The 16,444-nt window shown below is 33.9% G+C and overlaps 1 protein-coding gene across 1 annotated transcript in view; it reads right to left on the reverse strand.

Moving 5' to 3' along the window:
* Positions 1–16,444, reverse strand: part of LOC107572041 (integrator complex subunit 1-like) — a 44,774-nt gene that overhangs the window by 8,663 nt on the left and 19,667 nt on the right. Inside the window, exons 39-49 of the mRNA XM_016258440.1 lie at positions 13,538–13,667; positions 12,050–12,183; positions 10,919–11,111; positions 10,583–10,704; positions 10,345–10,454; positions 10,138–10,254; positions 8,756–8,826; positions 8,573–8,664; positions 8,376–8,485; positions 7,961–8,107; positions 6,551–6,553 (exon numbers count right to left, since the gene is read on the reverse strand). Of these exons, the coding sequence (XP_016113926.1) occupies positions 7,992–8,107; positions 8,376–8,485; positions 8,573–8,664; positions 8,756–8,826; positions 10,138–10,254; positions 10,345–10,454; positions 10,583–10,704; positions 10,919–11,111; positions 12,050–12,183; positions 13,538–13,667 (1,195 nt within the window). The 3' untranslated portion in view covers positions 6,551–6,553; positions 7,961–7,991. The remainder of the gene's footprint in view (positions 1–6,550; positions 6,554–7,960; positions 8,108–8,375; positions 8,486–8,572; positions 8,665–8,755; positions 8,827–10,137; positions 10,255–10,344; positions 10,455–10,582; positions 10,705–10,918; positions 11,112–12,049; positions 12,184–13,537; positions 13,668–16,444) is intronic.

Consider the following 16,444-nt stretch of genomic DNA (forward strand, 5'->3'; position numbering starts at 1 on the left):
TTGATTCCATGCTTCATTTAAGAGAGGCTTCTTACAGCATCACTCTTCAGCAGACGTCCAATGGTGACACCTAATGCCTCCTAATCCACACCTCGGTTACTCTGAAAGAGTAAATGAGTAATATCCCACCACTTCCATTCGGGGAGGAGTACTGTATATGGACAGGCCTGTCATTCTGAAGTATTCCATAGACAAGTTCAGGCACTCTTCTGCTTCTGTGTTCACTTATTAATATGACAAAGCAGACATGTGGAATTGGAGTGTGGCGAGAAAATGGGGAAAAGCAGCTGCAAACGCACAACTGCCAGAGAGACCTGTTTGTCGCTCTCACCCTGCTGTCACGGCGTACAAGGGTTAGATCTTAAAACACGGATGGATATTACAGATGGATATTAAATCATTAAGGGAGAATCAAAAGGTTCACAGCTGAGAAACGTTCAGTAAGAAAACCCAATACAAACAGAGCTTTAGTTGAAACCTGCAGAGAGCGCAAACAAACAGCCTCTGTTTGCACAGTAAACACATCACACTAATTGGCCCACATAATTGACATTCATTTACAAGCCCATTTGCAGCATTTGGGTGTTTGTATGACATCCATTTGCGATACAACATGACTAAATGGAAAAATCCTTCAGGAAAGGCTTTGATGAGTTTTCATAATCAACATGCTTCTCTTTGGCAAAAGCGTTTTTGCGTCTGAAATGGAGAATGTGTGGCATCAACTGGGAATTCTGCTGTCAGATTAAAACCTGACGCCTTTGTTCCAAAAGACGTCTAAGCCTGTTATCTCACTCAAAGACTTCTTCTCATTAGGAATAAGATCACCTGTCCAAACAAGGTGTACTGTTCAGTCCTGAGCTAAGGACAGAGTTCACTAACAATGGTTTTGGGTCATGGATCTCCGGTCTTTGAAAACAGATCACTTTCCCAACCAAGACCAAATTGTACTTCGAGAGAAATGCCACACTATTTTCAACAGCACGTCAAACGGGTTGAGGACATTCTGAGTGAGAATTATGCACTTTTCATGTGGATACTAGAGCACAGTTATATAAATTGTTCACACAAAATTGATGTCATCGTTTACTCACCCTTATGTTTTTTGAAAGCCTCTATGGCTTTGGTTTTTTTTTTTCTGTAGAGGTACAAAAAGTACATTTCTGAAGAAGATCATGTTTTCCATATAATGAAAGATGATGCGAATTAAGGTGTCTAGTTCCAAAATGGATAAAGCATTTTGAAAGTGGTTCATATGACTTCAGAGTTCATGAGAGAAATGGAGATGTCATGAATGAATTATATTTCCCAATTAATCAACCATCTAATAAACCACAAAACCAGTCTGAATCCTTCATTCACATCAGGCTGATCTAAATCTTAAAGGCTGGAATACATTACTACACGGCTTTTTCAAATATGAACATAGTTAAAGCACTTTGCATCATACACTTGTCGACTTTGTAAATGTTACAGAGAAAATACTAAATGACTGAGGATCACACACTACCAGACTTTCAAGTCGTTTTGGACACACAAACTCAAACAGAAACATACATCGTTACTAAGTCATGACAAATGAAAACGTGTTCTAAAATTGACTCAAAATATCAAACATGTTTGATATCTTCAAACTTGCTGAGTTCATAGCCTGAAGATAAAAATTCAGAGTCTGTGCCCATTATACATGAGCGCTGTCAACTCTGACTGCCCAAAATCTGCAGTCTGGCAAACTAGTATTGACTTCTCCAGACTGTAAATCGGGGGAAAAATCTGGGCAAAAGTCGTGTAGTGTATTCCAGCCTTTAGTTCAACTCACTGACTCAATTATATAGTTGTACTGTAGTAATTAACAGTTCACTTTAAAGAAAGAATATCAGTGACAAATAACTAAATTGTCGATCTGTTCATTCATAGCCTGAAGATAAAAATTCAGAGTCTGTGCCCATTATACATGAGCGCTGTCAACTCTGACTGCCCAAAATCTGCAGTCTGGCAAACTAGTATTGACTTCTCCAGACTGTAAATCGGGGGAAAAATCTGGGCAAAAGTCGTGTAGTGTATTCCAGCCTTTGGTTCAACTCACTGACTCAATTATATAGTTGTACTGTAGTAATTAACAGTTCACTTTAAAGAAAGAATATCAGTGACAAATAACTAAATTGTCGATCTGTTCACACATATATATATATATTGTGTGTGTGTATTTTGTTTAAAAAAAATGTAGTTTTGAAAAATTCATCATATAAATGCTCAGGTCATTCCTCAGTCTCTGATATCAGCTCTGAAGTGATCAAATTCTCCTGAGGATATGCCAGCACAGGCTCTTGGAACAATGCATAATAACATTAATACACACTGGAGTGACACTTAAGAATACACAACACCTGAAACATTAAACATGATGGATGACGGTCCATGAGTCATGGGAAAATGCCTTAATTTTCAGATAAAACAGTTGCTGCACTCTTACAAGCGCAACTGAAAATGCAGATCCATTATTTGAGCCACTAACGTTACAACAGGATGACTTTCTCTCCCTTTTCCTTTCATTAAAACATGCTTTACAGATACTAGTCAGGCATCTGGTCAAAGGTCAATACATCCTATTCAACCAACAATCATGTAATTCTCAACAAAAGTGATATATAGGTAAGAATATTTTTGTTATCTTTAGTATCTCTCTGGTAATTGTATCTCTCAGGGAGTGGAGCTGATTGCTTTAGTTCTGGATCACTGGCAATGGGATAAACCTGAGAGCCCAGGCTGCTTGTCATGTAAAAACCTTCAAGGAGAGCGGCTGCAATCCAAAAGCAATCACACTTTACACTTCAAAGCACAAGGGAAAAGGGAGGCGAGAGCCGGTCCACATTTTTTCCACGCTAGCCAGGCACAACTCATGCGTGGAGGAAGAGGAGATGATCTAAGCGAAGGAGCTGTTGAGGAACACAGAGCCGACAGGTGTGCACAGGCAGGTAGCGGCACATCTCTGTCCCTCCCAAAGGTGAGACATAAGCAGTGCTTCACTCACTCCTCTCTGCTCCACTGTGGCTCTTCCATTTATTTGTGGTCACCTGCTGGTACTTGTGGATATTTGCTAGCCTTACAAAAGTTATCAGGGTAATGAATCAGTTACTGATACAACAATAGTTGGATGCTAAACTGGGACCATTTGAAGTTAGAAAGTGAAGAAAAGTAGTGAAGTTAGTCCGAAGAAAAAAATGGTGGTCTATTAAAATGAAATCCTCACATTTTCAAGTTTTATTTCCTATTCATCAAAGTCCAAAGCACAGAAGGTACATAGACTGCTTGTTTCTGATTTTCTTATTATCATTTTTGCAGAATACCTCAGATCTTCATCAAATTTGGGTGAGAAGACCTTAAGACAATAACTGGTCAAATTTATACAACTTATATTGGCAAACTGTTGGAGAGTAAAACATTGTCATGTGTAACAGCAATGATTTGAGGGTTGTATCTTTGTTCTTTGCAACTGTGTGTTTAATGTACAAGAGCAGCATCTATTGGCCAAGTGTCATAAATATGGACAAAAATTGCTAGGGACGGGCAATATGAAAATTCTGCTTTATGCAATATACTTTTACTTATTTTCATGTTATGGCTGATAACTAATAAATTAAAGACTAAAATATTAAAACCATTTAAAGAAAATATTAAACTATACTCTTTTGCGTAAAAAAATAAACTCACTAAAAACAAAAATCAACTCAGCATGAGAGGCATCAACATTATAATGCACAGAATGAAAATACAAATGTTTTTAAAGATTAGCAATGAGTATTAAATAACATGAAAGGAAATCTAAATGTAAAAATAAGGTAAATGAACAATTAAATCTAGAAAACTTCAATGTTGATTAATGTGTTGATAAATAAAAATGTTTGCCAATAACAAAATGTTTTACGTATGACACTAAAACTAGGGTTATTGCTAAACTTATATTGCTAAAACTTATACAAATTTGGTTTAAACTCCAGATTCATGTCTCCAAATATTCCTGAACGTAGAATACTGTAAATTATTCATTTCTTTAATGCTTTTTCACTGCTACTAAAAATGTACCCAATCTTCACAAAAATTGGCATAGCTCATCTTCAGACCAAGCCTAACAAACCAGACCAATTGGATTTTATAGTATTAAATTCTCCATGAATATCTTTAATTATATTATTTTCAGTGCATTCCATGAATACACTGTAAAATACATAAACAGATAAATAATCTTTCTGCTTTAAAATGTCACATTTAATTAAATGTGTTACCATTTCTTGGTAAATAATTTCAAAATTTACAAGCAATTTCTGAGTGAAAATGGTTTCAATATAAATTCTACACATTTTTTCCACACCCTGGGAATCAAACCCAAGTGTTTGGCATTGCAAGCCCCATGATCAGCCTATCCACTACAGGAACAGAGAGCCATTTACCCGACACAAACTATAAAAAAGTTAGACAACATACAGCAGCTTTACGGAGCAGCAAGAAAAGGTTAGTGGTTATCGATGTGTCAGTGGCTCATCACACTCACTCACACCCCACCCATGCTGTCACTCATCTCCGTTCCGCCTCAGCGCGAGCCAGCCTATGGGAACCTGACCAAAAGCACAGGCAGTTAAAAGTGTCTGAGCCGATGAAACTCCACTAACAGCACTTTTGAAAGAAACCTGTGTTATATGACACCTTACTGGTGCAATTAAGACTGATCAAGCACATCCAACACAAGACAAATGATGGTGAAAATTGACTACACTACAGCATCTCCAAGGAAATTAACTAAACGTTAAGTAGTCATAACACTTAAACAAAGACAATTATGACATCTACCCTTTATGCACAAATCGCTGTTATCAAAAAGGTTTTTTTGCACAAATTTGAACAAATGAACTGACAGCAGAGTGTTTTCTTGTCTAATTTATCATAGTATGTGAATGAATGGCAGCAGTTTTCTTTGGCACAACAACTCAAAGGAGGCTAATCATATTTTGTATGATGTAAAACTTTTTTTTGGTGTGAAAGGAGGTGCTTATCTTTTACAAAATGTTCAGTCAACTTCGTTACTATTTGTTTTCAGTAAGGTTTGCAATCAACAAACAAGACAACAAAAAAAAAAAGATGACCCAAAAAAGATTTTATTCTTAAAAGGTTTCAGACAAAATTATGGTTTGAGATAAAAAAATAAATACATTTTTTTGTAATTGGATAATATTGATCTGTGTATGTCTTTTGATCAATGAAAGGTTATGTCAGTTTGTTAACGGGAGATTTTTTTGGGCACTATTTAATTTAGACTTTTATGGTAACAAAATTGAAAGTGGCAGAATGAGTTATTATTAGTGTTTTTATTATTTAATTTAATATTTTAATTATTTAATAATGTCATGTAAAACTTACACTAATGATGACAAGTTTAGTGTCAGTAAGATTTTTTTAAAGAAATAGTTTCACTATTGAGGATGCGCAATGGGAGGAATGCTTACAGAATATACATGATTGTTCAATTTATACTAGACACAACTTAATTCAATTCAAATCTCCACACAGAGTATACATGTGCAAAACTAAATTGCATAAGATTTTCCCGTGTCACTGGTTTGCAATAAATGCAAGGTTGCGGAGAGTACACTTCTACATTCATTTTAGACATGTTGTAACCTTCACAAGTACTGGACTGATATTTTTGACCTGCTTTCAAAAGTGTATAAAAAAAGATATTGTTCCAGATCCAATGATTGCCATTTTTGGGGTGATTTCTGTACCTTATTTTAGTACATATGAAAGACAGTGTATTTTTGTATTTATGGTTCTTGCAAAGAGATTAGGAATGTGATAACTTTATTTATTTACACTGATTTTTATACTGCATTATACCTTTGTAACTCTTACATTTATTTACCTAAATATTATTATCTTGTTATTGTAGTATTTTTTGTATTTACTTTCTTCAATGTTGATTAATGTGTTGATAAATAAAAATGTTTGCCAATAACAAAATGTTTTACGTATGACACTAAAACTAGGGTTATTGCTAAACTTATATTGCTAAAACTTATACAAATTTGGTTTAAACCCCAGATTCATGTCTCCAAATATTCCTGAACTTAGAATACTGTAAATTATTCATTTCTTTAATGCTTTTTCACTGCTACTAAAAATGTACCCAATCTTCACAAAAATTGGCATAGCTCATCTTCAGACCAAGCCTAACAAACCAGACCAATTGGATTTTATAGTATTAAATTCTCCATGAATATCTTTAATTATATTATTTTCAGTGCATTCCATGAATACACTGTAAAATACATAAACAGATAAATAATCTTTCTGCTTTAAAATGTCACATTTAATTAAATGTGTTACCATTTCTTGGTAAATAATTTCAAAATTTACAAGCAATTTCTGAGTGAAAATGGTTTCAATATAAATTCTACACATTTTTTCCACACCCTGGGAATCAAACCCAAGTGTTTGGCATTGCAAGCCCCATGATCAGCCTATCCACTACAGGAACAGAGAGCCATTTACCCGACACAAACTATAAAAAAGTTAGACAACATACAGCAGCTTTACGGAGCAGCAAGAAAAGGTTAGTGGTTATCGATGTGTCAGTGGCTCATCACACTCACTCACACCCCACCCATGCTGTCACTCATCTCCGTTCCGCCTCAGCGCGAGCCAGCCTATGGGAACCTGACCAAAAGCACAGGCAGTTAAAAGTGTCTGAGCCGATGAAACTCCACTAACAGCACTTTTGAAAGAAACCTGTGTTATATGACACCTTACTGGTGCAATTAAGACTGATCAAGCACATCCAACACAAGACAAATGATGGTGAAAATTGACTACACTACAGCATCTCCAAGGAAATTAACTAAACGTTAAGTAGTCATAACACTTAAACAAAGACAATTATGACATCTACCCTTTATGCACAAATCGCTGTTATCAAAAAGGTTTTTTTGCACAAATTTGAACAAATGAACTGACAGCAGAGTGTTTTCTTGTCTAATTTATCATAGTATGTGAATGAATGGCAGCAGTTTTCTTTGGCACAACAACTCAAAGGAGGCTAATCATATTTTGTATGATGTAAAACTTTTTTTTGGTGTGAAAGGAGGTGCTTATCTTTTACAAAATGTTCAGTCAACTTCGTTACTATTTGTTTTCAGTAAGGTTTGCAATCAACAAACAAGACAACAAAAAAAAAAAAATGACCCAAAAAAGATTTTATTCTTAAAAGGTTTCAGACAAAATTATGGTTTGAGATAAAAAAATAAATAATTTTTTTTGTAATTGGATAATATTGATCTGTGTATGTCTTTTGATCAATGAAAGGTTATGTCAGTTTGTTAACGGGAGATTTTTTTGGGCACTATTTAATTTAGACTTTTATGGTAACAAAATTGAAAGTGGCAGAATGAGTTATTATTAGTGTTTTTATTATTTAATTTAATATTTTAATTATTTAATAATGTCATGTAAAACTTACACTAATGATGACAAGTTTAGTGTCAGTAAGATTTTTTTAAAGAAATAGTTTCACTATTGAGGATGCGCAATGGGAGGAATTCTTAAATAATATACATGATTGTTAAATTTATACTAGACAAAACTTAATTCAATTCAAATCTCCACACAGAGTATACATGTGCAAAACTAAATTGCATAAGATTTTCCCGTGTCACTGGTTTGCAATAAATGCAAGGTTGCGGAGAGTACACTTCTACATTCATTTTAGACATGTTGTAACCTTCACAAGTACTGGACTGATATTTTTGACCTGCTTTCAAAAGTGTATAAAAAAAGATATTGTTCCAGATCCAATGATTGCCATTTTTGGGGTGATTTCTGTACCTTATTTTAGTACATATGAAAGACAGTGTATTTTTGTATTTATGGTTCTTGCAAAGAGATTAGGAATGTGATAACTTTATTTATTTACTTCTGTGTACCAACAAGTTCGAAACGGATGTCTACGTCGTTGCCTCCATGCGCAAGACCTTCATGGATTCTGCTATCATGGAGCTGGTGTCAATCTGACCGTAGATGCCCACTAAAAACGCCTTATGGAGGAGAATATCGGCATGTTCTGGGGAAAACAAAAACGAGATAATTCCTTATAAATTAAATAAATAAAAACTAAATCTTAAAAATTGACAATCTGTTGCATGCTGTCCATTACCACAGAAAAAAAAAACACACACATATGCTTAACCCTTAAATGCATGAAGGTTTCGCCAATCATTATTACATATTCGGGTCTTTAGCGACCCGGACCTATATATCCAGCACGGATGGATAAGCAAAAAACAATTATCATGGTTTCTTATAATAAGGTTATCATCAGTTTGTATTACCTTGACAGAGCAGCACATACTCAGGCAAGTTTCTCAAGGCCGTCTGCACTACATCAAAGTTCCCGCTGCCCAGACAGTACATGAATGTTGGCAGGAATTCAGCAGCCATACTAGAGTTAGCAAAGATAATGGTGAGTGTATTTCTACATGACATTTCGATTTAATACACACTACATACTTGCCTGCAGGCACCTCACCTGGGGATGTTCTGGATGCACCGCAGGGCCAGACTGAACGCCATGTTGCGGCACACTTCTTCAGGGGAACTCATCAACCTCTGCAGATCATTCTGATAATACATGACAAGCTGGTTGTACTTGTTAAATCTCGCTAATTTTTGTTTATTGTGCAATTTTGTGTGCATTGTGCAATGTACTTACAACAAAATACTGAATTATTTCTGGATTTCTTTTGGATTTCTCATCCACTTCAGTCAACCCCTCAAACACATCTAGAACAAAAAAGACAAAAGTAAAACATCACAATATATAAAAAAAGTAACACCTCATTTTACAGTGTACTTGTTACATGTACTTACTGTAGTAATTACAGTAAATTATGTAATATTACACGCAACTTACAATAAACCAAACTCGAATCCTAACCCTATAGAATGTACATGTTGTTACTTAATTTTAGTGTTAATTTCGTTAACGAAAACTATGATGAAAAATGTTCGTCAACGAGGTTTTTTTTCCCCTGACGAAAACGAGATGATAATAAGGTCATTAAACAATAACTGAGACTAAATGAACGCAATATCACTGACGAAAAAAGACTTTACCAAAACCTACTGTACTTTTGTTTCTTTTAATATTTCAAGTTGTTTTAATTCTTTTTGGTTTTTATTAAATATTGTAATGCATTTGTTTTCTTTCTGAACGCTTGTTACTTTTTTGTTTTATTTTAAAGTAATTTTAGTCTGGAGCACTGCCAGTATATTGTAGAAAGTTTCTTCTATTGAAGTTAAGCTATCTTGGAATGCACTAATCTATCAGAAGTTCTATAACATAACTATAACATTAATTGTTATAGTTACAATAAATAATAATAATAGCATGTAAGGCTAATGTTATTAATAAAGTTATAGTAACTAATAAATGCATATAATGCAATTATATGCATAATAATGCATATAATTGAATACATAGAAATATTAAAATATTTAATATTTTATTTCCAATCCTATTTGTATGTTAAATGTATGTTTTATGTTTATACTACATTATATAAAATACATATTGATGTAATAATAACAATACTACTACTAATAATAATAAAATAATGTGCTAAAACTATAATAACAAAAGTAATATAAATATTAATACATTGTTTAACAATATATATAACGGAATAAATTATTAAATATTTAATATCATATATTATATTAAATATTACATTTTACAATTGTATTTGTATAATTAATTTACATTTTATAATAAATATTGATAATAATAAGAACAAGAAGTAATTGCATAACTTGCACTATTCAAATGCCAACAATTTACAGTCCATTACACCTCTCCCTTGTCTTTATTACTGCTTCCTTTTTTAATGTCATTTTGACAAAAATGTCTTTCAGCTTCCAACATTAGTGTAGTACTGTCAGCTTAATTTTAACAAAATTTTAATTTAATTTAAACTATGCCTTCTAATCTAAGAATTCTTCAGAAAATATGAACAATAAGTATGATTTAATGTGGGTCTATTTCAAGAAGAGTATATTAGGAAGTGCTCTGAAAACAGTATTCATTTATCGCACCCTCAATTGCTTCTCCTTTGGAGATCTTCTTCAGGCATTTAGTCATGTCAGCCGCAGTCAGCGGCATGGAGGCTGCAATGTTGACCAGAGGGAGGGAGCCAGAGGACGAATCCTCAGCTGAAATACAAAGAGTGAGAGACAGGCTCTGGTGACGATCATCTCACATGTAGCTCTGTCTCTTGTGATGCGAGGTGTTGGAGCCCCTACCGTCTCTGTCCTCAGCAGCGCTCTCAGAGGAACCAGACTTCACAGGCAGAGTAAGTCCAGCGAGCAAAGACTTGAGCTGCACCAGGTCTGGATTCTCAGTGGATAGTCCCCTGAGATTGAGAGAAGACACAGGGAAACGTTTTACATGAAAAGAAATAACTTACAAAAAGAAAGTAAATGTAGCACTGAGGGTATTTGATAATGCAGGAATGATTGATGCAAGCAAAAAGGCTCTTACTGTAGCACATCTGAATGTTTCTGAAGGAAAGGCACAGCAGATGCTGCATCATGGGTTATGTACTTTTGGATGAACTGTACAAATTTGTTTATGATGGGCATACGGGATGATCTCTTGAAGTTCTGCAAAAATATTACATTCCATATTCCCATCAGCTCTTTACAATTGACAGTTTAATTATAACAAACACAAATATTGATTTAGTAGATGAGCAACTGTGAGAGGTCTGTCGCGCTAAGAACATTTTCATCAGCAAAAATTATGAATGTTACTATGTACTAAACCTTGCGTTAAAAAAATGCCAGCAGTGTACATTACTAGAGGAGGTCTTTCTACCTGCAGTACTTTGATGAAGGACAGCAGACAGTCCTGCAGTGCCCTCTGGTGGTCAGAGTGGAAAACCAGTGGCTGCAGCAGCTCTAGGACAACCAGAACATCGCTGAAGAAGGTCAGATGGTTCTGCTGCCTGATCTCCCGCAGGTTCAGATGAATGCGACCGTGCAGGAGCGCAGTGATCATGGGCAGGTGTCTGAAATACACAAACAGCGCTATTCATTCAGCACATATACTCTCAGACAACATGAAATTTAAATGGGCCCTATTTACTTGCTTAATAAATGACAATGGCATAATTATGAAAAAAAAATATTCCATCAATATTTGTATTATTATTTAATATAATAATTATTAACGTATTTAATGCACCCCGCCCCGGCCCAAACCTGCCATGCCATTTCAGATGCAGCTTCAGTGTAATAAAAACCTATTTTGAATCAAAATATTTATTTCTAAAGCTACATTCTTTTTGTAAGGTCTATTCAATGCTTTTCTCATCACAATAATGGCATTAAATTATCCTTTGGGGGGTAATTTCTCATCCCCAAACTGATGTGCAATTAATTGGTGATTAATTTGATTGAATAACCTGCACATCATGTAATTAATTGGAATACAAATTTTAATCACTTGACAACCCTAGTAATAATTAATTATATTATTTTATTACAGTTAGAATATTAAATTTTTTCCAAATTGTATTCTTTAAAATGTAATACCTTTCTCCATTTCAAAAATGAAAAATAACATTAATCAATAATATGATACTTGTCATGTGCCAATGAAACATCAGTGTATTAAAAAATAAAAAATAAAAATAAGCAATATTATTTCACACTGAATATTCATTAAATTAAATGCAGAAATGGACAGGTTTTAAGTTCATATTTCAATAATTTAACAACACATTTGCATATTCACGGTTCTCTGAGGTTGGGATCATTTTTATGTTTTATTTTGATTGTTTTTAATAATTATTTATTGTAATTTTATATTTTTATGATTTAATTATCTTTTTTAGCAACTCATGAAACACCTGTAGTTCCCTCATGAACCCCCAGGGATTTGTATTCCATTTATATATATTTTTTTCTTCATTTAAACTGAATGGAAAATGCTTGTGTTGTAAACCTGAGTAGAAGCACAGGGTGAGATACGGCCAGTTTCCTGCAGGCCAGACTGGCATCAGATGCACGGTTCTCAGCTGATTTGGAATCTCCTGTGTCAGCTAGCAGAGTGATGAGACGATGCACAAGAACATCCAGCTGAACGTGCACATAAACACAGAGACAATAAGCAGAGTATTAATCTTTCAGGTGCCGTTAACAGGAAGCTCATGGCCTGATGTGTCAAAGTGCAGCGGTTACCTTGCAGGTGCTGCCGTCTGCCGCCCCTTCACCGCTCAGGGTGGCCTCTGGTAGGTGGATGTGTTGGATGACCTCTGGGAAGTGCAGGTAGATCTGTAGCAGCAGTGTCTGACACCTCTTACTCATTATACTGGACATACCACATGTATGAACACAATAAATAAGAACAACTTAAACAGGCAAACAAAAAGCACTCACACACAATAGCTGTGACTAAGTTATATTGCAGATGATTACAGGAAAGGCTGCATGAGTAATACGTCAAGTTCAACAGAGTACTTTACATTAACCATGAAGACTTAACCAAGTTGTCTATCATCAAGAGTTTAGGTTAAAATGTACATGAATGTGTGTGGTCCTGTGACTGGTTACTATTTCTTTTCTGTTTTTCACCATTTTTAAAATCACTTTTGCCGTCACTAGTTCACTTTAAATGGTTCTGTGGTGTGACAAATTCATTTTTAAAAGTCAATTAACATGAAGACATCAAATTTGTATGCAACACTATACGATTATACTATTAAATGAAAACCCTATTAAATAAGCAATAAAATAATTACAATAGATAGTATAATATATTACACCAATATTATTAACGTTTGAATTTGAAAATAACTTTTGAACAATATAATTTCTTAATTAAATCTGCAAAAAGCTGTTTAAAATAGACTGAGAATAGCATGTCACATAGCAGGAAACTTTCCCAATAATATAATGATAAAATAATATTTTTTATGCATACTTTTTATTTTGTATATTAATAATAATTATTACTGACCTCAAGATATTAAATAAATAAGACGTATAATAAGAATTATGAATATTATATCATTTTAACAATTATCATAATTATTTATTAAAGACATAGCGATGCTATTTTTTTATTTTTGGCAATGGCAATTCTCTATTTCAATAAAGGTATGAGACAAAAGTCTTTTGAATATTTATTTCCTTGCAAGAAAATGTGACAGTCATACAGTCATGGCTGCAGAGTGCGATACCGAATAACACTCTGACTCATTATTTATATCCTAATCAAACCAGGATGCTTCTATCAGGCCAGACTGGCATCAGATGCACGGTTCTCAGCTGATTTGGAATCTCCTGTGTCAGCTAGCAGAGTGATGAGACGATGCACAAGAACATCCAGCTGAACGTGCACATAAACACAGAGACAATAAGCAGAGTATTAATCTTTCAGGTGCCGTTAACAGGAAGCTCATGGCCTGATGTGTCAAAGTGCAGCGGTTACCTTGCAGGTGCTGCCGTCTGCCGCCCCTTCACCGCTCAGGGTGGCCTCTGGTAGGTGGATGTGTTGGATGACCTCTGGGAAGTGCAGGTAGATCTGTAGCAGCAGTGTCTGACACCTCTTACTCATTATACTGGACATACCACATGTATGAACACAATAAATAAGAACAACTTAAACAGGCAAACAAAAAGCACTCACACACAATAGCTGTGACTAAGTTATATTGCAGATGATTACAGGAAAGGCTGCATGAGTAATACGTCAAGTTCAACAGAGTACTTTACATTAACCATGAAGACTTAACCAAGTTGTCTATCATCAAGAGTTTAGGTTAAAATGTACATGAATGTGTGTGGTCCTGTGACTGGTTACTATTTCTTTTCTGTTTTTCACCATTTTTAAAATCACTTTTGCCGTCACTAGTTCACTTTAAATGGTTCTGTGGTGTGACAAATTCATTTTTAAAAGTCAATTAACATGAAGACATCAAATTTGTATGCAACACTATACGATTATACTATTAAATGAAAACCCTATTAAATAAGCAATAAAATAATTACAATAGATAGTATAATATATTACACCAATATTATTAACGTTTGAATTTGAAAATAACTTTTGAACAATATAATTTCTTAATTAAATCTGCAAAAAGCTGTTTAAAATAGACTGAGAATAGCATGTCACATAGCAGGAAACTTTCCCAATAATATAATGATAAAATAATATTTTTTATGCATACTTTTTATTTTGTATATTAATAATAATTATTACTGACCTCAAGATATTAAATAAATAAGACGTATAATAAGAATTATGAATATTATATCATTTTAACAATTATCATAATTATTTATTAAAGACATAGGGATGCTATTTTTTTATTTTTGGCAATGGCAATTCTCTATTTCAATAAAGGTATGAGACAAAAGTCTTTTGAATATTTATTTCCTTGCAAGAAAATGTGACAGTCATACAGTCATGGCTGCAGAGTGCGATACCGAATAACACTCTGACTCATTATTTATATCCTAATCAAACCAGGATGCTTCTATCTCATCCAATCATAATGCATATTCAACATATGTGTTTATTTAAGGTATCCAACCATGTCCCTTAGAAACATTTCTAAGTATTTAATGCAAATTATTTTCTAAGAAGCTAGGTATAAAATAGCATTTCTCGTCTCACACTTGTCTTGCACACGCGCGTGCACACACACACACTCTCCCTCACTCGTCTGGTCACACACACACACACACACACACACACACACACACACACACACACACACACACACACACACACACACACACACACACACACACACACAAAATATATCCTCCTCTCTCTCTCCAACAAATTCATTTTTAAAAGTCAATTAACATGAAGACATCAAATTTGTATGCAACACTATACGATTATACTATTAAATGAAAACCCTATTAAATAAGCAATAAAATAATTACAATAGATAGTATAATATATTACACCAATATTATTAACGTTTGAATTTGAAAATAACTTTTGAACAATATAATTTCTTAATTAAATCTGCAAAAAGCTGTTTAAAATAGACTGAGAATAGCATGTCACATAGCAGGAAACTTTCCCAATAATATAATGATAAAATAATATTTTTTATGCATACTTTTTATTTTGTATATTAATAATAATTATTACTGACCTCAAGATATTAAATAAATAAGACGTATAATAAGAATTATGAATATTATATCATTTTAACAATTATCATAATTATTTATTAAAGACATAGGGATGCTATTTTTTTATTTTTGGCAATGGCAATTCTCTATTTCAATAAAGGTATGAGACAAAAGTCTTTTGAATATTTATTTCCTTGCAAGAAAATGTGACAGTCATACAGTCATGGCTGCAGAGTGCGATACCGAATAACACTCTGACTCATTATTTATATCCTAATCAAACCAGGATGCTTCTATCTCATCCAATCATAATGCATATTCAACATATGTGTTTATTTAAGGTATCCAACCATGTCCCTTAGAAAATAATTTGCATTAAATACTTAGAAATGTTTCTAAGAAGCTAGGTATAAAATAGCATTTCTCGTCTCACACTTGTCTTGCACACGCGCGTGCACACACACACACTCTCACTCACTCGTCTGGTCACACACACACACACACACACACACACACACACACACACACACACACACACACACACACACACACACACACACACACACACACACACAAAATATATCCTCCTCTCTCTCTCCAGTCACACACACACACACACACACACACACACACACACACACACACACACACACACACACACACACACACACACACACACACACACAAAATAGATTTCCTGTTATCTCTCAGCTCATCAAAAACTCAAGCATACTGAAACAAACTGAAGTACTCAAGAGACAGTCTAAAGAACACTCTTTAGAACAGTGAAGCAAATAACACTACTAATAATATTAATATTTCAGATAGAAATAAAACATTTCCTCCACAACCAACTATTTTATTTCGGAAATACAAAGGATGCTGTTAATAATACTTTTAGACTGAGAATCAATAGCATGTCACAGAAAAGACAACCAAAAGTATTTCATGTCAACCATCCAGAAACCATGAAGTCATAATTGCTTTATGTATAATTATTATATTGTATTAATAACAATTTTCATTGAGAACAATGTATTAAATAATTAAGAATTATATTAACAAATATTATAAGTAATATTTATTTTGATCCATTTAAAGCATAATTATAATTATTAATTAAAGAGAAAGCAAAATACTTTGTAAAATCGTTTAATTACAACTTTCTAAAAGTATCGTCAACTACCCAGAAACACTATGAAGATTAAAAAGAGATGGTCTAACTATAAAAAACCAGCCA

Source organism: Sinocyclocheilus grahami, unplaced genomic scaffold (assembly GCF_001515645.1).
Source record: "Sinocyclocheilus grahami isolate Dianchi unplaced genomic scaffold, SAMN03320097.WGS_v1.1 scaffold1686.1, whole genome shotgun sequence".
NCBI classification, from domain to species: Eukaryota; Metazoa; Chordata; class Actinopteri; order Cypriniformes; family Cyprinidae; genus Sinocyclocheilus; species Sinocyclocheilus grahami.